The 24,179-nt window shown below is 35.7% G+C and overlaps 2 protein-coding genes across 4 annotated transcripts in view; one reads left to right on the plus strand and one right to left on the minus strand.

The window, feature by feature from the left end:
* PHF10 (PHD finger protein 10) overlaps positions 1-18,219 on the plus strand; it is a 33,270-nt gene extending 15,051 nt beyond the window's left edge. Inside the window, exons 3-12 of one of the 2 annotated variants that reach the window (XM_027854801.1) lie at positions 3,321-3,451; positions 5,361-5,444; positions 7,034-7,167; positions 7,265-7,414; positions 7,917-8,026; positions 9,318-9,471; positions 10,948-11,103; positions 16,067-16,175; positions 16,436-16,624; positions 18,005-18,219. In XM_027854801.1, coding sequence (XP_027710602.1) covers positions 3,321-3,451; positions 5,361-5,444; positions 7,034-7,167; positions 7,265-7,414; positions 7,917-8,026; positions 9,318-9,471; positions 10,948-11,103; positions 16,067-16,175; positions 16,436-16,624; positions 18,005-18,090 — 1,303 coding nt within the window. In that variant the 3' untranslated portion in view covers positions 18,091-18,219. The remainder of the gene's footprint in view (positions 1-3,320; positions 3,452-5,360; positions 5,445-7,033; positions 7,168-7,264; positions 7,415-7,916; positions 8,027-9,317; positions 9,472-10,947; positions 11,104-16,066; positions 16,176-16,435; positions 16,625-18,004) is intronic. The other variant, XM_027854802.1, reaches the window with a different exon arrangement.
* A 144-nt stretch (positions 18,220-18,363) lies between these two features.
* CUNH6orf120 (chromosome unknown C6orf120 homolog) lies at positions 18,364-20,879 on the minus strand. 2 transcript variants are annotated; one of them, XM_027854803.1, is made up of 2 exons: positions 20,512-20,879; positions 18,364-20,192 (listed from the first exon to the last, which is right to left on the minus strand). In XM_027854803.1, the coding sequence occupies exon 2, from the start codon at positions 20,139-20,141 to the stop codon at positions 19,584-19,586; it is 558 nt and encodes a 185-aa protein (XP_027710604.1). In that variant the 5' UTR covers positions 20,142-20,192; positions 20,512-20,879; the 3' UTR covers positions 18,364-19,583. The 2 variants fall into 2 exon arrangements, with proteins under 2 accessions (XP_027710604.1, XP_027710606.1); XM_027854805.1 differs by lacking the exon at positions 20,512-20,879 and adding an exon at positions 20,324-20,458.
* Between the last annotated feature and the right edge of the window lie 3,300 nt (positions 20,880-24,179).

Genomic DNA, 24,179 nt, shown 5'->3' on the forward strand with positions numbered 1-24,179 from the left:
CCAAAACTGCATGTGGACGATAGAGTTGCCAATCAGCGCTAGCTACACTTAGTGCCAGCAAAGCCTTCCCTGTAATTTTCTGACTAGTTGACCCTTTACTGTCTCTGGGCAGAGAGCTCCTGAAGATGCTGGTGCTGCTGCCATGCTCTGGGCTAGCCCTCAGATGTCACAGACCTTTCCTGGAGACCTTCTAGGTTGTCTTAGGCTGGAAAAATGTCTCCTTCTGCCCTTCTGTTGGCTCTGCTGCTCTAAAATTTGATTTGAGGGGTTATTTTAAAGTTGTTTGGAGGGGAATGTTGGGAGAGTTTAGCTGGGTTGCTGCATGTCCTTCACCGTCTTGGCACTTATAATGTCCCTTAATTGGTATTCCTGCCTCAAGCCTTTTTCCTTGACCATCTCTTTTGGTGCTTTCAAAATACTCTTCCCATCACTGACTGGCTTAGACACATTTAGTAGCTTCTCATTGCATAGATGTCAGAATAAAGATTCCTTTCTTAGCATCCAGAGGCCTCTTTGCTCTGACTCTACCCTCTTTTCCCCAGATGTATTTGACTTTACCTTTGACATATACTCTGACCCAGATAGCCTGGTCCCAGTCTTGTTCCACATTCTTCTGCTTCCATGCATTTATAAACTCTTTTCTCATGCCTGTAATATGCTTCCTGCACTTCTCAACCTATTAAAATCGTTGTGTTCTTTCAAAGCCCAACTTTCCCTGACCTACTGACTTATTTTCCTCTCCTCCCATGCCAACTTCCACCTGCTGACAGTGTTCTTTCCCTCTTCAGATGTTCTTGGAACATTTTGTGTCTCCCTTTTACCCTCATCACACTTTATCTTGTGTGATATTTTTATATATTTATAAATATATTTTATATATTTTTATAAAATAAGATTTATATATGGAATATAAAAATATGTTATATATGATATATTTATAATATTTTAAAAAATTTTATGTAAATATAATATATAAAAATATATTTATATTTTTATGCCTGTTCATACATAAATCAAGCACAGGGCAGAGACTGGTTTTTTTTTTTTAATTTCTGTGTCCCAAGTACTTATCACAGTACTTTATACACAATAAAAGTTTGTTGAACTGGAGCAAATTATACAAGTTAAGTTGTGCCATTAATTGTTCTTTAGTTATTTCACGCATAAGGTGTGAAATGGCCTGTAGAGTCCCTGGCATATACTTTTGAATAGCAAATAGTTTGTCAACAAACCTTTATTCTTTGAAGGGAGATTGGCTTTTTTGAAATGTCCAAATATCATTTCAAGTCAAGAGTGGTAAAGTGGCTGGTCAAGCTAAGTAGTCACATTTTTGGTCAAAGTATAAAGTACTTGACTTTCTTTGGTGGTTTGTGAGCTGGCTTTGGAAAATAATTCCAAAGAAGAGTGAGTATCCAAGTATGGCAATGTCTTCGGAATAAATTTATAGCCTCACAAAGTACCTACTTTGAATGGAGAATCATTGGTTATAGAAGGTTTGTGGTATATTGTGTGCTTACACGTAACATTTTTATATTTGATGTTATTATGTACATTTTATATGTGTGGTGACATAGTGGATTGAAGGCTTTCCTTGGAGTCAGGAAACTTGGGTTCAAATCTTTACTTTGATACATTGTAGCAGTGTGACCATTGGCATGTAAGTGCTTTTAGGCAGTCAGCCCTCCTGGGAAGCTCTTTAAGACTAAGTTACAGCTGAGTTGTTAATCTGCATTAGTGGAGGTTGTACAGGGAGTTCCCTACATGAATGAGGTAGAGTCAGTTGTAGCTCCATTTGGGTAGCTACCTTTATATATACAAAATCCACATTTGAATAATACACAGATAATCACAAATCGACAATATAATAGTACAAAGAAATTTAGTGTGTATGCATAGAATATATACATAAACGTATAATTTTTGTATTTGCGTGTATATATAAATATATATAAAATACACATATAGTACACACACACACACATATATATACATATATATAAACACTCTAAGTCCCGTTTCCCTTATATCTGATTTCTATAAAAAGTTTATTAACTTCTAGAGACAGGAAACTTCTGCCTGTTTGGGTCTCTTATGGAATCTAGTATAGTACTGTATATGCAGTTTAGTACTCAATAAATCTCTTAAATGAATGTGCATTTTCAGTCAGTTTCTTTGTGACTACACATTCTCTAAAAGGTGGGTGTGAGGCCAATTTAAGAAAGTGTTGGACTTCTTTTCAACTAACTAATAAACAGGCCTAAAAATAGAATTGGCATAAACCCAGAAAACTAGATTCTTGCTCCTTCATCTATTCCAGATTTGTACTGATAAGACTAGTACTTATAAATCTGGGCCACATTTGACTTTTGGGTTTAGTGAGCCGGAGTGTCAGAACAACTGGTTTCATTTCAAAGACCCATTTTGTGGCATGATTAATTTCTAAGTTCTTGTTTCCTGTCCGCTTGATTGGGGGGAAGGAAAAACGAATGCTTTCTTAAGTATTGAATCAGCCTTGACTTTGATTTTGGTTATGAAGCCGGACATTAAGAATGGAGCTGAGAAGCCATTGAGGCTTATTTGGCAGCTAGGTGGCAAAATTGATAGAGTACTGGTCCTAAAGTGAGAGAGACCTGAGTTCAAATGTGTCCTCAGACATTGACTAGCTTTGTTATCTGACAAGTCATTTAACCTCTGTTCCAGTTTCCTCAGCAGTAAAATGGGGATAATAATAGCACTTAACTCTCAGGATGGTTGTGAAGATTAAAAGAGATAGTATTTGTAAAGTACTTAGCACAGTGTCTGGCACATAGTAAGAGCTATGTAGTTTTTAACTATTACTAATTTTCTTCTGTGAGGTTACGGTTTGGCTCAAAAAATTACATCTGGCTCTTTTTTTTTGAACAACTACTATCTGTATATGTGTACGAATCAATACAGTGACCGTATTTTCAAGACCAAAAACTGAGACAAATGGTGATTTTCTTTTTGCAAAGTATATTTTCTTGAAATTAGGTCTATTGCAGAAAATCCAAGATGTATTGTCATATGTACCATAAGCACAATGTCAACTTTATTGGGTTTTTTGGTTTGGTGTATTGTTTTTCTCTTTTATCTCCCCTCCTCATTTATCTTTCTACATTGGGAATCAAGCAAATTTACAGATGTAGCAGAATTACAGGAAACAAAGCACTTAGAATTTGGTTTGTTAATAGTAGTGTTTTCAAAATATTATTCACTAAAGTAATAAAAAGTTTGTTGTTTATGTAAAATCTAATTTTTTTAACCCAATTTTTTTTTTCATTTAATGTATCTATGCTTAGCTTTAGCTACTTTCCAGCAGAAAATCTCATAGAATACAAATGGCCACCTGATGAAACAGGAGAATACTATATGCTTCAGGAACAAGTCAGTGAATACTTGGGTGTGACCTCCTTTAAACGCAAATATCCAGGTACTTAGGATCCTAGTTTATTTAAGACAGTAAATCTTGTCTGTAGCAAATAATTTTTTTATTTTATATTGTCAACTCATGATTATCCATGTGTGGGTGAGTTACAATAAATTTAAATTTCCTGCTGGTTGACTGTTTCTGATCACTGCTTTCAGCAAGCGTCTGGGATGTTTCCCTCCACCATCAGTTTGTATGTTCTAAGAAAATGTTAATTAAAATCTGATTAAGAAAACCAATCAAAGAAAATTACAAGCATTTGATATCCAGATATTTTTGACACTCTTTTAGATTATCCATGCCATTATTTTCCCACTGTCTACATGGAATTAAGTTGACAATGTAAGATAGCTCTAACTTGGAGAAAGACTAAAATAATGTATCATTTCAGGTAGTTTTGCATTACGCCTCTTACACTAGGATTGTTATATATGTATTTTTTGTTTTAAATTTTAATTATGATTTCAAATTGGTAGAATTAATTGGGCTCAAAGAATAGCCATTAATGGGTTGATATGTGGAGAAAGGGGTCTCTAGAGGAAGATCCCAGGGATCTTTCTTTGACTCAGTGTGGTTAAGCATTTTTAACAATGACTTGGATATTTTAACAGTTATTAAACGGGCAAATCAGGGAACGCTGTAAATATAGTTTACTTAGATTGTAACAAATTAGTTGACTAGCTTTCTCATGTTCTTGTGAAAGAGATATGGGCTAAAGGATAGTACAGTTAGATAGATTTGGATTTGGTCAAATGTCTAATCCAAAAAAAATGATCATTAAATGGTTTGATTTCAGCTAGGAAGGAAGTTTGTAGTAGACAGCCTGAGGGACCTGTGTTTGGCTTTTTGCTGCTTAACATTTTTGCAGTGACTTCGATAAAAGCATGGAAGATATGTTTATCAAATTTTCAGATTATACAAAACTAGGAATAAAAATATTTTGGAGACAAAAAACACATTGCTAGAACTTTGAGTTGAATCTATGTTTATCCCTATTTGGTTTCATTGTCTTAAAGTTCTAACACTTGGGTTTTTAAGAAAATCAACTTAAAAAGGACAAGTTGGAAAAGGAGTGGTTTTGTAATTTGTCTGAAAAAGATTGAAGCGTTTTAGTGGAGTACCAGCTCAATATAATGTGATAAAGCAGCCAAAAAAGTGAATTTGATCTTTGACTTCAGTGAGAAACGTGGTATTGAGAAGCATTGGGTATGATAGCACTGTTGTATAGGGGTATCCTGCCCTGGTCTGCCCATAGCTGGAGTGTATTATGGAGTTCTGAATTCCACATCTTCACATGGGCATTGACATGTTGGAAAGCATGCAGAGATGTGTGGCTAGGGTGATGAAGGGCCTTGAGGGCATGTCTTGAAGGTTTGGTTGAAGGAGCTGGGGATATTTAAGTTAGTGAAGAGAAGAAGGGACATGATAGCTGTCTTCATATATGTCACAAGGAAGAGGAATCATACTTGTTTGGCTTTATCATAGAGAGCACACCTAGGAATAGTGGATTAGAAGTTACAAAAAGGCAAATTTATGTCAGGAAAAACTTCCTAATAATTAAGAGTTATTGCAAAGTCGAATGGGCTGCCTTGGGAGGTAGTGTATGTCCCTTTCACTCAAAGTCTTGAAATGAGGGCTGGATTACCACCTGGTAGAAGTTGTAGAGGGATTTTCAGTCAGTTATAGGCTGGTCTCAAATGGCCTCTGAAGACTTTTCCAAACTCTTAAGCTATGATTTCACTTCATTGTTGTCACTAGTTCCTTGACTAGTGGAATATATAAAATGCAAAACCAGTTTTTCAAAACAAATTTATTTTAAAAGCTTTTTCTTGGAAGTTCTTTTAATATGAATTTGGTATTTGAAATACATAAAATTTCACAATTTTTAATAGCGTTTTGTTTTTTTCTGGAGATTTAGAGCGACGAGATTTGTCTCACAAGGAGAAGCTCTACCTTAGAGAGTTAAATGTCATCACAGAGACTCAATGCACTCTAGGTAATATAAGATTTTAATTATGGTACTTATTAACAGCATTTACAAAGTGTTTTCGATATAATATTTGTAAAGTGCTTAGTACAATCTGGCACTTGCCAGGTGCTTAATAAATAAATGCTCGTTCCTTCTACTCTCCTCCCCCTTTGGTTAATAGTTGCCTTCTTAAAATATTAGGAAAAAATTAATATTTAGATTAAAAATTAGATTTTAAAATAAAATATCATTGCCATTCTTTGTTAGAAATTGAAAGGAAAAACTTGATAAAAATTATACACAAAATTTTCTTAAATTGTTTGAGGGATCACGTAGGTACTAGTGTTTGGATTTTTTTCAATTACATCTCAATTTGTTCTATATGTAAAATTAGTTCTATTGTTTTGAAAACAGGTCCTAATTTTACAGATTTCATATATCTAATTTTTAGACTGGTGAACAGGGTGCACTTATTTTGTAAGTTCTATGGAATCATCTCAACTTTTTTTTCCTTAATTTTATTTTAGATTTCTTTTATTTAGGGTCATATTCCAAGACATTTTTTATTTAGTAGTTAGATTTCTTAGTATAAATGCATGGGAATCCTGTTCAAAACTTTATGCGAAATGACTTTTATGGACTTATTTTAATTTTCTGTGAATATATTTTCATGGAACTTTAATTTGGATTGACAGTCATTTTATGCATTATGTATCTCATATCCAGTATAGTTCATTGAAAGTATAGGTGAATTTTCCTCCTACATGTAGTGTGTAAATGAGTGCAAAGTGTTCTTCCATTAGTCTTTTCCTGATACCTCAATGTAGTAGAGAAGTAACCCTGAGATCTCAAAGACTGCTAGTGGAACAGAAGTCCTGGTAGGTGCTCCTGAGCTTGAACAGTTTGAACAGAGGTCTTCCAATGGCCGATAGTCTGTCGATTATCTGAGGACTAATTGGGTTAAATTTAGAGGTTCATCCCCAGAAGGTTGACCACCAAGTGATGAATTTTTTCAGCAATAGAAATTTATGGAGGCTATTTACTAATGCATAGAGAGGCTGTAGTCTTTCACTACAGGTAGAGGGAATTCGTTCCCTGTGTTACACTAGCAGTGTTAAACTGAAATAGAGATGAGGGCCACCAAACATGCAGAAAGATCACTATTGTTGCATATTGACTTAGAAAACCACACGTTAACATTGCCTATTTATTATTTTTATTTATTTTGTTAAATATTTCCCAATGACATCTTAATCTGTTTTTGGGACACTGGTATTGTGGGTGCATTTGACCTTCAGGCTGTGTGTTTGACACCTACTTTAAACTGTTAAAATAAAAAGGGTGGTGAGTCTTTAATGCATAGAATTTATAAAGGAGCCTGGCTAAAAAATTAGTTCTATATTACGTTTGGAAATTTGTCAATGGGTTTAATTTTTTAAAAATCATTTTAGGTTTGTTTAGTTTTACTTTATGACCTTCTGATTTTTAACTTAGCGAGAGTATTTGCAGTTTTGAAGATTGGGGCACCTTTTAAATATTGGCAGCTAGAGGGAAAATGTGTTTATTAGCAAAGTGGTCTATCCCTGTAGCATTATTATTCTTTTTATCCAAAATAGGTCTCACAGCATTACGTAGTGATGAAGTAATTGATCTGATGATAAAAGAATACCCTGCTAAACATGCAGAATATTCCGTTATTCTTCAAGAAAAAGAGCGTCAGCGAATAACAGATCATTATAAAGAATACTCTGTAAGTGATCTTTGATTAAAGTCTGCTTTGCCTAACTGTGGAAAGAGGTAAGGTTTTCCAAGTTTTGTTTTGACTTCTAGTATTACCATTATTTCAGCAAATGCAGCAACAAAACACTCAGAAGGTGGAAGCCAGTAAAGTGCCGGAATACATCAAGAAAGCTGCCAAGAAAGCTGCTGAATTTAACAGCAATTTAAACCGAGAACGGATGGAAGAAAGAAGAGCTTATTTTGATTTACAGACACATGTACGACAACTTAAATTGATTGATCAATTAATATAGGTAGTTAATATCGTAGAGGTATCAGTTTTCTCTAGTTTTCCTATCTTTGCTTAATGAACTTCTGATAGTATTTATTTATGGTTTAAGCCCCACATGCTTCCAGTAATGGAATGAGGTAGTATACCTCTCCTTTTTCCTCATAAAACTTAAAACACAAATAAAATTGCATAGTGATTGTTTGCAAAAGAAGAAGCAAGAATAAAAGATCAATTAAAAGGAACAGAAAAATGTGCTAAAAATCTAGGATGAGTTAGCTACTGCTGTTGGCTGTGTAGTAGAATATGAACTCCTTGAAGCAAGGGCTCCTGAACTTTTGTCTTTACCCCTGTGCCACACAACACATATATAGTTATGCATAGTTAGATATAACATAACTATATATGAAATAGAATGATATAAATATTAATGCACACATATGCATATATATATATTTAAAACTCTGTTTCTTTAATTAAACTCAATGCAGGTTATCCAGGTGCCTCAAGGAAAATACAAAGTGTTGCCTACAGAGCGAACAAAGGTTAGTTCGTATCCAGTGGCCCTTATCCCAGGACAGTTCCAGGAATATTACAAAAGGTATTTAATATTTTTACTTATTCTTAGAATTGGCTGTTGGCTGACTTTTGAACTAAGCTAGTTTTATATGACTGTAAAACTATCAAGAAGTCTGTCTACCTCACATGTCAGTTTAATGGGCTCAGTCTCAAGTCAATGCTAGGGAAGGAGATTTAGTTCAGCAAGTATTTGAGCCTCGTCTATAAGGTCGTCTGTAAGCTAGCTCTCCTCTTTTCCATGGACAGCCCTGCACCTCTACTTTTCTTCTTTCCCTGGGTCTTCAGAGTGAAGGGGAAAGCAGAAGCCTGCCCAGGCTTCAGATCATCCTCCTATTTCTTAGGCACACCATGTCCCTGGCTCTGGCCTCCTCTTCTAACCCCCATCTTAAGTGCACTAAACCCTTAGTTTATTTTCTCTTAATTTGATAAAGTCAGATTAAAATGTGAGCTAAAGTAATTTTTTTCTGTTACAAACTCCACAGTATTACAGTTTTTTCCCCTCAGTCTAGATCTATAGAATTCTTTGAATTGAATGAGCATAGGTTTAAATAAACACACACACACACACACACAAACACACACGTACACACACGTGCACACACACACACAGAGCAATACATCATAATGTTTAGTTCAGTCAGGTCAGCAACTTTTTAAAAGGGATATGCAATCTATTTGCCTCCTCCCCTTTTGGCAGGCTTTGTCATGGGGAGTTTAAACTTTGGGAGAAGCACTTCTGCCAATGAGAGGCTAGTAACTGACACTAGTAGAACTTGGTCTCGCCAGCTCCTAATTTAGACGAAAGGGGTTGTGATAGAGAACGCTAAATTTATCTGGAGGTGAATTATCAGGCTCAGAAAGGTTTAATGTGTTATTGAAATACACACTCTACAAACACAGCAGGTCACTTTCAATCTGATCCCCCCTCAGTAGTGTCTTTTGATAATAACATAATAAACATATAGATTATATTATAGTCAACAAAATGTTGTTAAGGTTTTTCTCTTTTAAAGCAATTTTGAATTGCTTGAAGGCAGTTAGCTTGGTGCAGTAGAAGAAACAGTCCAGGTGGCCTCCTTGGAGGCTGATCATGTTAGCTCTGCCATCTAGTGCCTTTGTGGCTAGGGCAAGTCACATCACCCTCAGTTGCTTTGTCTGTAGAATGTGGGAGTTGGTCTAGGTGATTCAAGGTTCCATTCAGCTCTAAATCCTATGGTCCTGTAAATAATTTTTTAAAGCTTTGAATTAAAATAGGTATTCCACTAATATTTCAAGGCAAACTAACACTGAGAAGAATTGTCACTGAATTTTAGGTACTCACCAGATGAGCTGCGTTACTTGCCATTAAACACAGCACTCTATGAACCCCCTCTGGATCCTGAGCTGCCTGCTTTAGACAGTGATGGAGATTCAGATGATGCCGAAGATGGTCGAGGCGATGAAAAACGAAAAAACAAAGGCACTTCAGTAAGATATAAGATTAAGATTCTTTAGTGAATGAGTGCTTCTCCCTTCTTGAAGTTTGATAATTGCTTTATTATGAAAATTACAGCATTTTATTTCTTAATGTTATGTCCAAAAGTTATCATTATTTGTATTTTTCAGTTTTGAATAAGAGGAGGTTATGTACCATTTGGAGAAAGTTTGACTAATGTATACATACACAAACTATATGGCACATTTGATCAATCTTGAATCATAGTCATTTTCCTGTCATGGTTTTTTTTTTGAAAGTCAGTCCTATTTCTAAAATGAGAAATAGAAGACATTCACTAAAGCTGTTAAAAAATAGTTTACAACTTCATTAGATCCCATTTTAATAGCATTTAAAAGTACATCAGCACAAGAAGTTTAAATCTCTTGAGATTTAAGAAGAATATTTAATTGAGAATATATTGCTCCACTTTTGGAGGCACAGTAACACCTTCAGACCACTAAAGTTACATTAATGAAATAATAGTAATAATGGAGTTCCTCTTCTTGGGTTTATCTTTCATCTTTAGGATATGTGCTTTGAGTTATTTTCCAGGTAACAGTGAGGTATACCTCATGAACTTCCTTGCCTGAGGACCAAAGGTATATATAGTTGGCAAGGGTTTGAGGTACACTTGAGACAGGGCAAAGTTTTCTGACTAGTTAAAGAAATTGAATCCATGGCTTTGATTTCATTATATCATATCTCAACCAGGTGATATAACAGATCATAAGTAAGCCAGTCTGGGGAATCTAGTGGCCTGAAAGAATTAGTGTGCCTCCCCAAATTAGTCACTTATTTCCTGGTCACTGATAGGTCTACTGCTTGAAGTTAATTATTATTTAAGTATAAAAAGTTGTATAATATTGCTGTCTTGGAAAGATTAGAGTAGCCTTTATAATCTCATTTCTTTTATTTCAAAATACATTTTACAATTGATAAAAACCTCAGCAAGTTCTTCATAGTCACCAGTATGCTTTCCATGTATGCTACTGGTGATATATCATTAAATCCAAAATAAAAATCTGTGTTCATTATTTTAAAGTAACAAAAATTATTCTAATAAAAAAGTTTAATAAATGTGTAGCAAGAATAGATATAGAAAGTAGACCATAATATATGTGAAATAATTCAATTATTTTTGCTAATTCTAAGTCAATGAAGAAAAACAGAATTATAAATTAAGTTTTCCAGCAGACAAAATGTTTATTTAGTTTACTAAATCAGGTAAGAAATGAAAGCAAAGTTCCTTTTTCTGAACTACTTCAGCCACCACGGTGGTGGTGGTGGTGAGGGAGGAGTCGTCAATTTGAATGTATTTTAAAGCTTAAAACTGCACCAAGATGGGGGTCACCCTGTTTTTTAAATTGAATAATCCTTTTAAAATAACTTTTTTTTCATAATTATATTCAGAACTCAAAATAAACCTGTCTTCCTTCCAAAGAAATGTTGTGCTATTTATATTTTAGGACAGTTCCTCTGGCAATGTATCCGAAGGTGAAAGCCCTACTGACAACCAGGAGGATTCTTTTCAGGGAAGACAGAAAACAAGAGATAAAACTGCTACGCCAAGAAAAGAGGGCTCCAAACGTTCTGTACTATCCAAGTCAGTTCCTGGGTACAAGGTAGAAGAAAAAAGCCCCTGACTCAGCTTCTTTCTGACCAGCCTCTCTCCCTGAAATATTTAACTTTGGTTTTCAAAATATGGAACTTCTGCTTGCCATACTTCACTAGCTGCTCCTCTGTGGTGTGTTTGATCTGTTTGCTTCCTTCCTTTTTGCTTTATTCACTGGGTGCTTTTCTGTTACTTTGGCTATTTAGTAGCTTTTGTTTCTGTATCTTAACAGATTATAATAGAGGATTTTTTTCCCCTTAAAAATATCCAGGCAAGTATGCATTTAAAAATCTTATTTTCTAGGCAATAATTTTACATTTATTTCATCTTTGCTTTAGGTAATGATCATAGCCACCTGGTATTTAATACCTGTCATTGCGTATTAGTATTTAGAAGATGCTGTAAAGTATCACAATACAGATGGATATATAGTTAGATTAATTATATTTCTAGAGTGCCTTTCACTGAGAAAATCCAAAATTAATTTAGTCTATAGAGTATTTGATCCACCAGCTAAGTATAGCCACCTCTGGGGTAAAATAGCTATTCAGTATGTCAGACAGACTTCTGCTATAAAATTTAACAAATACGTAGTCTGATAGGAATATAGTTCTGCATCACTGCAGTTTTAACTTAGTCCAATTCTTTGGTTTTTAAGTGGTCCTCTTTGAAAACTGTATAGAGAATGATAATTCAGCTGATGTGTTGAGTACATGCAAATTAAATTCTAAAATGAATTATCAGTATTAGGTTTAGATAGGGGGACAGGGTAGAGAGAGAGGAAGATTGGGTGCTCTTTTGTAGTTTAAGTACAGCATAAAAGGAGTTGGAATTTAGCTGTACAATTTTAAGTTTAGGGTAGTAATAAGGAAGATGGTATAGTGCTTTTCATCTAAAAATATTTCAAAATGTTGAAAAGTAGAGCTGAAATGTGAAAATAGACACATGATCTTTTTTTCACAGTGTTTAATAGTTTCTTTGAAGTTGTACTGAAGGAAAGATAGGAGTAAAGTGATCAGGAGGATTTATTGAGTTGGGGTCAGTATTTCAGAAGAAAAAGTTTTAGTAAGCTGTGTATGGCTTTCCCCTTTTCTATAAATATTTCCTTTCTTTGTTAAGCCAAACACCCACCAGCTGTTTTGTAACTAACTGAAAAATGCTTCTATAGACCACTAAGTATGTGGTTTTACAATCTCTAACAAACATATTTTAAGCTTCAGCCAGTATCTGCTCTTCTAGGGGTGGTTTAAACATGTTGGAAATATGTAGTTTTTAACAATTACATTTTAACACATAGGACTTAGCTATTTAGTTATTTATTAAAGACTTAAATTTCTGCCCAGTAATTGTAAGCAAATGAAATCCAAAGATGAATTTTAGAGAAGTGAATTTTCATGAGTGAGTATGTACTGCTGGTCCAATACAACTAAGAACTTCACATAAGAGTAACAGACTTAAAAACTCATTGTCCTATTTTAATTTAGTCTAATTCTTCTCAATCTTAAGTGATCATTTTAAACATACAGGGAGGATACTAGACTAATCATGGGTAAGAAGAAGGGGATTTGAAATAAATGTTATACTATGTATGTAATACTACAGACTAAAAATGAAGACCTTTTAATTCAATACTATCATTGGTTTAATGCCTAAGAAACAGTTACATAAGGACTTGAAAGTTTAACACCCAAAGTTGTTAAACACATCATGGAGCATGTATGTTATATCTTTCTCTGTACCTTTCAGTACTTGATGTTTCTGATACTTAAAAGATTGGAGTTCTGTTCATTGATTTCAGTGACAACTCTGCAGATATAACAAGTATCCGAAACTTTGAACATGCTGAGTAGAAGTTAACCTTGGTATGAAAAAAAATGTAACTAGTATTGATTTGCCAGAATGTGCCTAAATGTGGGGGTACTTTTAACTGAAGACTCTATTTAGACTTTACAAGATGTGACTTTTTAAAATCAAAATGTTTATGGTGTTTTGCTCTAGATTCACTTATGCTTACCCTTAGTTTATAGGAGAGTATTTTCTAGGTTATGTTAACCTGACAATAAATCACAGTTGTTAGGACTTGAGACTACAAGTATATAATTAAAATCTATATTATGTTAGTACTGCTATGAAGGTTTTATTTAGCTTTTGGTTATTTTTCCCTCCAGCAGGAAAAACTGATATGTTATATATGAAAAACTTTTTTTTTTTTTGGAGGGAGGCAAGCCTTTTTAAAAGACACTTAGGACTATTAGGATACATATCATTTAATTTGTTGCAAATATGAATCTTTGATGTTGCTGCAACTAATGGAAATAAGATTTACTATCCCAATTGTTCACCACAGGGTTCTATTCTCTGAATCTTCAGGAGAGTTTTGCACATTATTACCTTTGTCCTCCTCCTCACAATCCACTGAGAGACTAGGTCCCCAGACCATTTTATATTTGTTTTATGTAAAAATCCTACATGCAAGCAGTCTGACTTCTTACAGAACTCAGAATGATTGAATGAGTAGAGTATTTGATTGAGACTAAGCTAAAGCAGCAGCACAGAAAACACCATGAAGGTTTCTCTCTCTCTTTCTCTCACTTTCACTTTCATTCTCTTGGTCTCTCATTTTCTTTTATCACTTTCTCTCTCTCCCTCCTTTAAACTGTTTTTTTTTTTTAATCAAGATGAAGACCATTGGGTAAGATGATATCAAGCTTAAGAGTAAACTTACAATTTTCCTGGTATCTTCTTTTCTCTTAATTTTTTCATGTATTTTTATGATTGTAGAACTTGAATTGCTCTGGAATGTGACTATATTTAGCTTTGCATTTTATTTCTTTTGCATTATTTTGTAAAGGAGCTTCTATAACTGAAGAACCCTTTCTTAGAACTTAAGGGGGTAGTACTTCACTGTTTTTAGTGAAACATGTTAGAGATAACCAAAATACTATGCCAGTATCTTACTTTAAAATTCAAGTATTAAAAATAAATATACCTGGTACATGTAGCACACAGGTACAATAACCAAAATTCTCCTTAGCTTTGGTGGATTGAGAGGGTATATATTATGGCAGTTACAGACTCAATCATATCTGAACTAGAATTTGGATTAGAGAAGTGCACTTGCTAGCTAATTTTTAGAGTTTTTGTTTCATTTTGCTTTAGGAAAATACAAGAACCTTATGCTTAGAATGTAGCAGTATCAACAGAGGGTAAAACACTGCAAGACTGAGGTTGGAGCTGTGACACTATCCTTTTGTTGGGGGGAGCCAGGGTATATAAAGGTAGACATAGAGGAGATGTAGAATAGGTAACAGTAAAGTTTTATATGTATGTTTTCACTTCCATGATATTTATTATTTTGTAGAGACATTTGTGAATGTTTAGATTTATTTTATTGTTTTTATTATATTTATGTATAATACAGGTTGACTGCTTTTTTTAAATAAATAAGCAAAAAATTCCTTATGAATGCCTCTGTCATCTTTTGCCAAGGAATATAACATTTAAAAGAGCTTTTAAACAATGGACAAACTTTTCAGGCCTTACAGCATATGAAGGTGACAAAATGAGTCTTTCAAAATTGTCTTAAGATTGGAAATCTGGGAATGAATATCTAGATATGGAGCTCCACAGGGTATTTGGTATCTTAAGAATGAGAATTAAAAACTTAAGACATATTTGGAACAGTTTTAATCAAAAGGGCCTTAAACAGTTTTTCATTTAATAATTTTCTTTCCCTTTTTTGAAGCTTAAAAACTTGTTCTCTACCAGCTTTGTCCTTTTCCAGTTGGTCACACTTTGCCTTTCCTCTCCCCCCACCACTGAATGTGGACCATGTTTCTTTATTTTCAACTATCTTTGTTTGGTACCAACAAACGTTGGTAAAGATTTAAATTTCATTCTACTGCTTTATGGGTATGATTGCATCAGGCAAATGAAAATATAGCTAGCACAGCTTGAATTCTGGTTATGTGTGTGTGTGTGTGTGTGTGTGTGTATGTATATATATGTATATATTACTATAAAGTACATTTCAGTCTCCAACACTTTTCATTGGACTATGCATTATAAAGTTAAGCAGGACAAATTTTGGCACTAAAACTATTTTGTGTGTATTGATGAACCATTTAAAAACATTTTTTTGTTCTCATTCGTTTTGTGAAAGCAAGTTAAGTATTGCTGGCTCATTTTCTAAGGGCTTTTATCACAAGTTAACTAAAAATACTAGTCTGCCTTGCCTTTCTGAAGATTTCATTTTTTCCCTTCCAAATGTTTGGTACACAATAATGAATCTTTTTTCCCTTTTAGTTTATTTTAATGAATTTGTGCAGGATGCGAGGGGACCAACCACAAAATCTAGTTTTCACATAGAGACATTTTGCAAGTATATATATTCGTGAAGCCATTCTGAGTTTAAAATGTTAAAAAAATTGTTTCATTTTGTAATTTGGTTTCTCTCATAGATTGATTACAATTAATTTTGGATATATACTAAAAAAAAAAAAAAAAGAAAACCTAGATATTACCCAGTCATGCAATATAATTAACTTTGAAATTTTATAAAACCTAAGACTTTTTATTCTACAATGGGAAGAATAATTTCCATGTAACATTTTCATTTGCTTACCAAAATTTTACATTGTTAATTGGAAGGAGGAAAGTGCAACATTGTATTATATTTTCCTTCAAATCCTTGATACAAATTAGTTTTACTGATACTTGAGGAGTGTTAATTGCTACATTCAGTCTTACATGAGCATCATATTGTTAACCTACAATTAAATTAAAATTAAAATCCAAGACCTCAGTTAGTGGTCATATTATGTTGCAGATCTATTCGTGTTGAACTATATCGTACAAAAAAGTTCCTCTTTAGCAAATTACCAAAGTAAAAATAAGGAGATACATTAAAATTCCTTTTAAACCCATAGTAAGTTCTTCTGGCATGAATTTATAGCCCTCTTCTACCCTTCCAGCCAAAGGTCATTCCAAATGCTATGTGTGGGATTTGTCTGAAGGGTAAGGAGTCCAACAAGAAAGGAAAGGCTGAATCACTTATACACTGCTCCCAATGTGATAATAGTGGTAAGTATTGATGTATCTCTTAAATTTTTAAATGCAATATTCATTGTTTCAAAAAAGTTTGTTTTTTGTCTTAGTTGAGCTAAAAGTATCAAGTATGGAGAATACTTTAAAAGTATATACAAGGTTTCATTTCCTTAAGATAGTCTTGACATGACTTTTCAGTAAAAATCATCCTTTTTTATAATTAAGAGTATTTTACTAAAGCTTATTGAAAAATGTGAAATTTGTGTCAAGTATTACTAATATTGGTTTTGATTTAGGCCACCCTTCTTGCCTGGACATGACCATGGAGCTTGTTTCTATAATTAAGACCTACCCGTGGCAGTGTATGGAATGTAAAACATGCATTATCTGTGGACAGCCCCACCATGAAGAAGAAATGATGTTCTGTGATGTATGTGACAGAGGTTATCACACTTTTTGTGTGGGGCTCGGTGCTATTCCATCAGGTAATCAACCAAGATCAATCTTAGCATTTTGTCGTAATAGAACCTTTCAACATTGCTCAAGACTAAGTAGAAACATGCAGATTGTCATTAAACTCTGAAGGTGGAGGCCTTGTCTTTGTATCTCCTCCAGTGCTAAGTCTAGTGCTTTTTACTCAGTAGGTACTAAAATGACCACTTCAGTGACTTACTGACCAAAATATTCAATGATAAAATTAAGATTGCTCATTAAACAAATAATATTATTCATTTATTTATCATGGAGTATTTTAGGCAATTATGTTTAAACTGTATATTTGGAAAGATTTCCATTAAAGGATTACTAGAAATTTACCTGGCAAAATAAAAGAAATAGTGTACTAAAACCATTCTGGAAATCTATTCTGAAACGTAGAATTTAAGCACTAACATGTTATTCAAAAATGTCAATTCTGAAATGGCCAAAGTAAAAGAGTATCAGTTTAAAAACCTTGTGAATTTTATTTTTGTAAACTTTCACTTGCATAGTTTAATACTTTAGCTTCATACTAATATAATGAAACAATACTATTTTACATTCACGTGTTTATATATTTTGAATACCTTATTGAAGCAGCACAGTAGCTTCAAATGGTGTTAGGGTAGACAAAAAATTAACACACCTTTCACTATGGTAACCTGATACAAATTAAAACAAATACATGTGTAATTTTGTTTTATGTTCATGTAATTTTTGAAACTTTTTTTGCCTAATTTCCCAAAAATTTCAGTGTAAATTATGCCTGAAAGTAAAGATGTCCAGAAATTACACTAAAGAGCTAAGCAACTTGTATATTATTTCATGTACTGTAGTAAGTTGATATTATCAAGTATAGAATGCATCACATTCATGCATGGTGCTGTTATGGTGCAGTTATGTATTTGATATATTAAAATATTGTAAAAATAGAGTAGCCCTGCATTGAGAATACTATGGAGACAAGCACATCAGTAATCCATGAGAAAGTTGAACAGGACAACTGGATCGAAATTCAATCAAAAGCCTTATTCCAGGATTTTTATTTACTGAGCTTTATAAGAATGATAATTTCTGAAAGTGTTTAAAATATTCCTTTGGGTCCATGCAACAATGTAGCACTAAAGGTGGCATCAGTTATTCAAGCTATTTGCATAATTTGTTGTACTGAATTCTACTCTATAGAAACTCGTATTATATTGAAAATTGTTTAATTTTTTTTTCTTTAAGGTAGCTTCACATTTTTCTGCTTAATGACATTTTCTTCCTTGATGTGTCAAGGAGTATCATTACTGACTTGATGTAAGAGAAAGGATTGTGAAGGTATTTTGATTAGATGTTGTTACAAGTAAAATTCTTTGTATATTAATCAACAATTTTTCTTCCAGGTCGCTGGATTTGTGATTGTTGTCAAAGAGCTCCCCCAACACCCAGGAGAGGGGGCAGAAGGGGAAAAACCAGCAAGGAGGGATAAAATTACAATTTTTACCCTGATGCTGTTATTTGCATTGTGAAAATTTTGGTGCCAATCAGTTTACCACTTTGTGAAACACACTTCCTCATATTGTTGTCAATAAAGCATTTTTCAGTTTTTAACTATGTACTTAAGTTCTATGAGTTGACTTATTTCTAGAAAGTTATAGCATACTTCTCTGTAAGCCTAATTTTTAACTTAATCTACAAATCATTCTATGTAATATAAAATCACTTTCTTTCTGAAAATTCAATGAAAGGAATGTTTAAAAAGTTAATTTTTAGAAATTGATCACATTTTATTAAGAAGCCTAAACTTATTATTTCCTTCATTTTCTCCCCTATTTTTGATATTCAGCTATGGACTACTACTTGAATTTTGTTATAAATGTACAATTTAATAGTTCAACTATGATTTATAACTATCTTCAAACAGTAGTCCAGTGCCATAGGCAAATATCTAAAACAACAGGATAAAATTAGGGAAATTGCAATTTTTAGACAAAATGAATCTCAATGATCAACTTTTTAATATATAGTAAATGAAATTAATTTTAATTAACACAGCTGGTGTACAGGGAAAGCAAACTGAACTGGATGGATGGAGACTTGGGCTCTGTAGAAGTGGCCTGATACTAACCAGCTTTGTGATCTTGGTTCCCTAGAAATTCCATAGCTTCTCTGAGCTAGAAACTCTCTGTCTCAGGCCTCTTCCAGTTTTAAAATTGTGGTTCCATGAAGTCTCAGTACAGTTTCAGAACTGTACAGAATAACCCTAGATGACAACTTTGATCACAGCTGAACTGTTGCTTTATTCTATAGTTCCTGAGAAAGTCTGGAAGTATATGCTGGGGTCAAAGGTATTTCTAGCTTTACTCCACCAACTTAATGTTGCTAGTGCCTCTTCTTTGTAAATTGCCTGGAAACTATGCAGCAAAATATGTAGTTGGTACCATTTATTTCTTAGGCAGTGTGGGGGTAAATGAGATTTATTTCACAGAGATACGGGACTAATCTCCATTTAAAAACTGAACATCTTAACTTACATGTTATAATATGTTTTGTAATAAGTAGTTTGCTTTAAGTAGTGTAAAAATTTTAGAAAGTCAAATTTTAATAAAATTTTTTGCAAATTTTATATAAAATCTGCACTCCAATCCAAATTGTTTTACATAAGATTACTGCTGTACTTAAATGAATGCCTGACAAACTGTTAAATGAAATCTAAGCGTTTTTTTTTTTATTGTACATTCTCCATTTATATGAACTCTTCTTTCTTTAAAGAAAACTACAAATCTTGTGCTTGCTGCTCTTATTTTGGGGGGAATTACAATACAAAAGTAAATATGGCTTTTTTTCCCCACCCACCCTCCATAAAAAAGGTCCCCTGAACCCTATTTCCTGAAACATATAAAAAGTAGCAATGTTCACAGCAAACCACAATCCACTTCACAGGTTAAGGGTACTGTATTCCAGTGTGTTTGTCCAATGATATTAAAAAAGAACCTCAAGAATTAGTTTCAAAATGCCAATTATTATTGTCCAAACAATGGATTCTTCATCTTGAGACGTATCTTCTGGTGTAGGCTGCTTTTGGCTTGTAGCTTTACCATCTGTGGCATAAGTTGTTTCACCAAATGGATATTCTACAACCGTTCTATCGTAATATACTTTCATTTCAAATTCACTCTCAAGGTGAGATGGATGTCCATAGATACCTATTCCTACGGGGCGCTGGAAGTGTCCGGGCACGAAAACAACATCTTGGCCGCAAGTTACAGACTGTAATTCATATTCATCAAAACTTGGGTGAAGGGTGGTATCAGATACATACAAATCTGCATCACCTTTTAAGCTTTTCATTTGAAGAACTATTTTCCCTTCATGATTTAGTCTCAAATAGCTATAATTTCCAGCTCCGATATGACCCTGAACCACGTGCAAGAGAATCCATTCTTCAGGTACTTCCTCCTCCTCCTCAATGCTATTCACTAAGGACAGTGCTTGGGATGTTAGAAGTATCAGAAGGGCTTTCTTCCAAGGTATTGCCATAATTGCTGAAGGCTTAGTAACAACAGAACTTAGTTGTCATCTGTAAACGTCCTGTTAACATAAAACAAAATGATTACCAACAACAAGCGATAGTCAATTTACTGGATTACTAACACATCGCTAAAGTGAATTAATTAGTCAAAATATAAATAATTAACCCAAACCACTTGGCTATTGCTTACTCGGCCAACTTTCCCTCCATGATGACATTATCTACTGGATAGAGACAGAACGCGGGGAACGTTTCTCCATTCTAGAAACAAAAGCTTTCAAGAACAGGGGCTTTCGGTCTTTCCCCTTAACCTGAGTCAGCCCCGGGCATGGGCTCCCCCCTCCGCGCTTCCCCCGGTGGAGGGCAGGGGACCGCGACCTGGTTAGCAGGGACTTCGGAGCAGGGCTCAGGCCCAGCAGGAACACGTTCTGGCGCGGGCGGCTCGCGGCTCCCCTTCCACGCAGGCGGCACAGGGCGAGTTCTTGGGGTGCAGGGACCGCGGCTCGGAGGAGGCCAGGCGGGCAGCGGCCGTGAGGCCAGACCGGCGGTGGGCGCGGCTCGACCGGGTGTTTACGCTGGAAAGGGGTGGGCTGGAGTCCCGGCACTACCAACAGCTCGGGTCACAGGGAGAGCGAGAGGGCTTTCCCAAACAGCCACCCCTGAGAACCACGTCCTCCGCGGCCTGGGTCTCACCGGCGCTCCCCGGAGCTCGGCGCACCCCGTCGGCACCATCTGGTCCCGCAGCAGCCGCTGCCGCCACAGCGGACCAATAAACCGGAAGTGGGAGAGGCCAGCCGCCACCTCTCGCGAGAACCAGGATGAAGCCTGGGGCTGGAGGAGGTGAAGGAGGGCGGGGCACGGGAGCACCAACGCGTTTCTGTAACCCCGGGAGACCGGCGAGGCTGGGCTGCGATTGGAGGGGGAAGGTGGTGGGTGGAGAAATGTCTTGTCTGGTTGGCTGGAGCCAAGGCCAGGAAAAAAGATTACAGGAACGAAACCGGAACTGGGGCCAGGATGGTCCAGGGCTAGGACTCCTAGGGCCTGGGGTTCTGCAGGGGTTTGCAGCTGACTGGTAGTGACCTTAGGCTTTCCGAGACGCCTGCAGCCCCCTCCTCACTTCAGCATCTTCCTGGAGCACAATTGTGTTGTTCCCTCTTCAGGGCAAAGTCCCCAGGATAGGAACCATCCGTCACCCTCGCTACTGTCGACCTGAAAGTTGGTTAAAGAGACAGCAAGCTAGGTGATAAGTAAATTCATATTGTTTTATTCCCTTAAGTTAGCAGAATGTGACATGTTACATGGAGGCAGAGCTTTAACTCTGACTGCATCAAGCAATTTAAATCCTGACTCAGGATGTCGGTGTTACTCAGTTTTATGGTCTCCATATGTTCAACCAGAGCATGAGAAAGGAAATTTAAATAAGATAGGCAAATGTCAGATCCAGGATATCTGTGTTTTCTTTACCTCCATCAAGGTAGTGTCTGGGTTAAAGGCGCTTTAGTAGTCATAAAACATAAGAATGCTCTTGGTCAACTTTAGGTATTGACACAGGAAGGCATTCTTAGCTCACTCTGGAAGAAAAGATTAATTCAGGTTTTTGGCCCTTATTGGGGCTCAATCGATCTTAAAAGATTATCACTGCTCTGTGTATCTTTGTGTTGGGAAGCAGAGAGATTGGAAACAAGAATGTCTCCTTTTTTCTGATGCCTTTCAATGCTGAACCTTCTCCAGATCACCTCCATACCCCCACTCTGTATTCCACCACCCTACTACTTTGCAAGTCCCCTCTCTCTCTCTTTTTAGTGAACTCAAGTCTCCTAGAAAAACCCGTCCCAAAATATTCTATTTAGAATCAGGTCTTGGGAAGGCTAGATTGGCCCACGGTGCAAATAAACATAGCTTGCATGTATGTAGATCAGGGGTTCTTAATCTTTTGTGTGTGTCATGGGCCCTGTTGAGGTTACAGGTTTAGGGGTGATGGGACCTCGAAGATGGGTCCTGCTCGAATGAATTAGACCCAAACCTCCTTTCAGCCAAAGACAAGGTTTATTAAAGATTTGCCATATTGGCCAGACTCTTAAGGAATCAACATTTGTAACACTGGTATTAACAAGTGATCTAGATTGAATCTCATGATTGGCTAGAGTTTAAGAATCTGAGCACCTTAATGGAGACAAGATGGATCTTATATGCAGGAAGACTCTGTGAGGGATCTAGGAGTGGCCAAGTAGTTGGAGGAGGGGTCTACAAGAAGGGTCTAGGGAGGATCTTGATGGGAATGACTCCGTGGTAGAATGGGGTCTAGGGTGGGAAGTAGCCAGGGCAATAGGGCCAGGCAACAGGCAGTGAAGGTTGAGCTGGATCAGAAGTAACAGAATTGGGAGATTGGGTGTAGCCACAAAGAAAGGCCAATTGAGTGAGCAGGCAACTCTAGAGACTTCCTTGATCAAGTAAGAAAATTCCAGGAGTTCAAGGTGGGGGTTTCCAGAGCCTGTAGCCCGTTAGGCCCCTTTGATTGTTTAAGCTGCCGGACTCCTCATAATAATATTTTAGGTGCATAAAATTAAATATATAGGGTCACAAAGGAAACCAATTATAAATAAACGGCTATTTAAAAAAAAAAAGTTCATGGACCCTAGATTAAGAACTCTTGATATACTCATGCCCAGAAAGTTTCATACTCCCAAAATGCTATAAAACTGCATATTAGGTCTGTATCCCAAAGACATCATAACAAAGCAAGAAGGACCCATATGTACAAAAATATTTATAGCAGCTTTTTTTGTGGTGGCCAGGAATTGGAAATTGAGGGGATGCTCATCAATTGGGGAATGGCTGAACAAGTTGTGGTATATGAATGTAAAATGGAATACTATTGTTCCATAAGAAATGATGAGCAGGCAGATTTCAGAAAAACCTGGGAAGACATACTGATGCTGAGTGAAGTGAGCAGAACCAGGAAAACATTGTATATAGTAAGAGCAACATTGTGCGATGACCAACTTTGATAGACTCAACTCTTCTCAGCAATACTATGATCGAAGACAATTTGGAAAGACTCATGATAGAAAACACTATCCATATCCAGATAAAGAACTATGGAATTTGAATGCAGATCGAAGCATACTATTTTTCCTTTTTTTTTCTTTCTCGTGGTTTTTCCCTTTGGTCCTAATTCATCTTTACAACATGACTATTGTAGAAATATGTTTAATATGATTGTACATGTATGGCCTATATCAGATTGCACACCATCTTGGTGAGGCAGTAGAGGAAGGAGGGGGATAAAATTTAAAACTCAAAATCTCATAAAAATGAATGTTCAAGACTACAAATAAATACATATAAAAAAAGAAAGTCTTAGTTCAGGTAAAACCTTGTATAGCTTACAGTTGTTAAAACAACCCTCTGAGATAGGTTTCCCCCAAGTAATATTATTAACTTCATTTTTATGGACTGAAATGCTGGTCTTAGAGTCAGGAAGACCTAGGTTCAGATCCCATCTCTTGACACTGTTACCTTAGGCAAGTCATTTTATCTGTAGGTGCTTCAGGCAACCCCCTGGACTTTTTTTTTTTTTTAACTAAATCCAAAGATAGGTTCTAGATTTATATTCTCCCTGATTCCACTACATTCTACTGTAGTGCCAATTAGACTGGAAATGTCTTTGGTCAGAAGAAGAGAGTGTGTTAAAGGCAACACAAATATAATCTGTCCAAGAAAAATAGGGCATGCTCTATAGATAGTGGTGTAATTCCCTGGGGGAGGAGTAGTGTGAATTCTGCTACCTATCTCAGAGGGCTGATCTAACTGCCCTGCAAGCTTTACTTTTCCTACTGGTTTTATTTCCACTATTGAGAAAGTCTTTGGATTGTTATGGGCTTTAATGCTTTTTTGGATCAGATCATGTCGTTGAAATGTATCTACAGGTGGGAATTTCTGTGACTCACTTTTCCCACAAGAAAATTTTCCCTTCTCAAAGGAGAAGCTTTTTTGTCCTCTTAGCAGGGATCTCCTGGTGTGTGTATGGGGTGTGTAGGTACTAG

Source organism: Vombatus ursinus, unplaced genomic scaffold (assembly GCF_900497805.2).
Source record: "Vombatus ursinus unplaced genomic scaffold, bare-nosed wombat genome assembly UNPS02010639.1, whole genome shotgun sequence".
In the NCBI taxonomy this organism is placed as follows: domain Eukaryota; kingdom Metazoa; phylum Chordata; class Mammalia; order Diprotodontia; family Vombatidae; genus Vombatus; species Vombatus ursinus.

Coding starts and splice junctions, on each gene's coding strand:
- CUNH6orf120 (XM_027854803.1), bottom strand. CDS start 20,141: ATGGCAATACCTTGGAAGAAAGCCCTTCTGATACTTCTAACATCCCAA.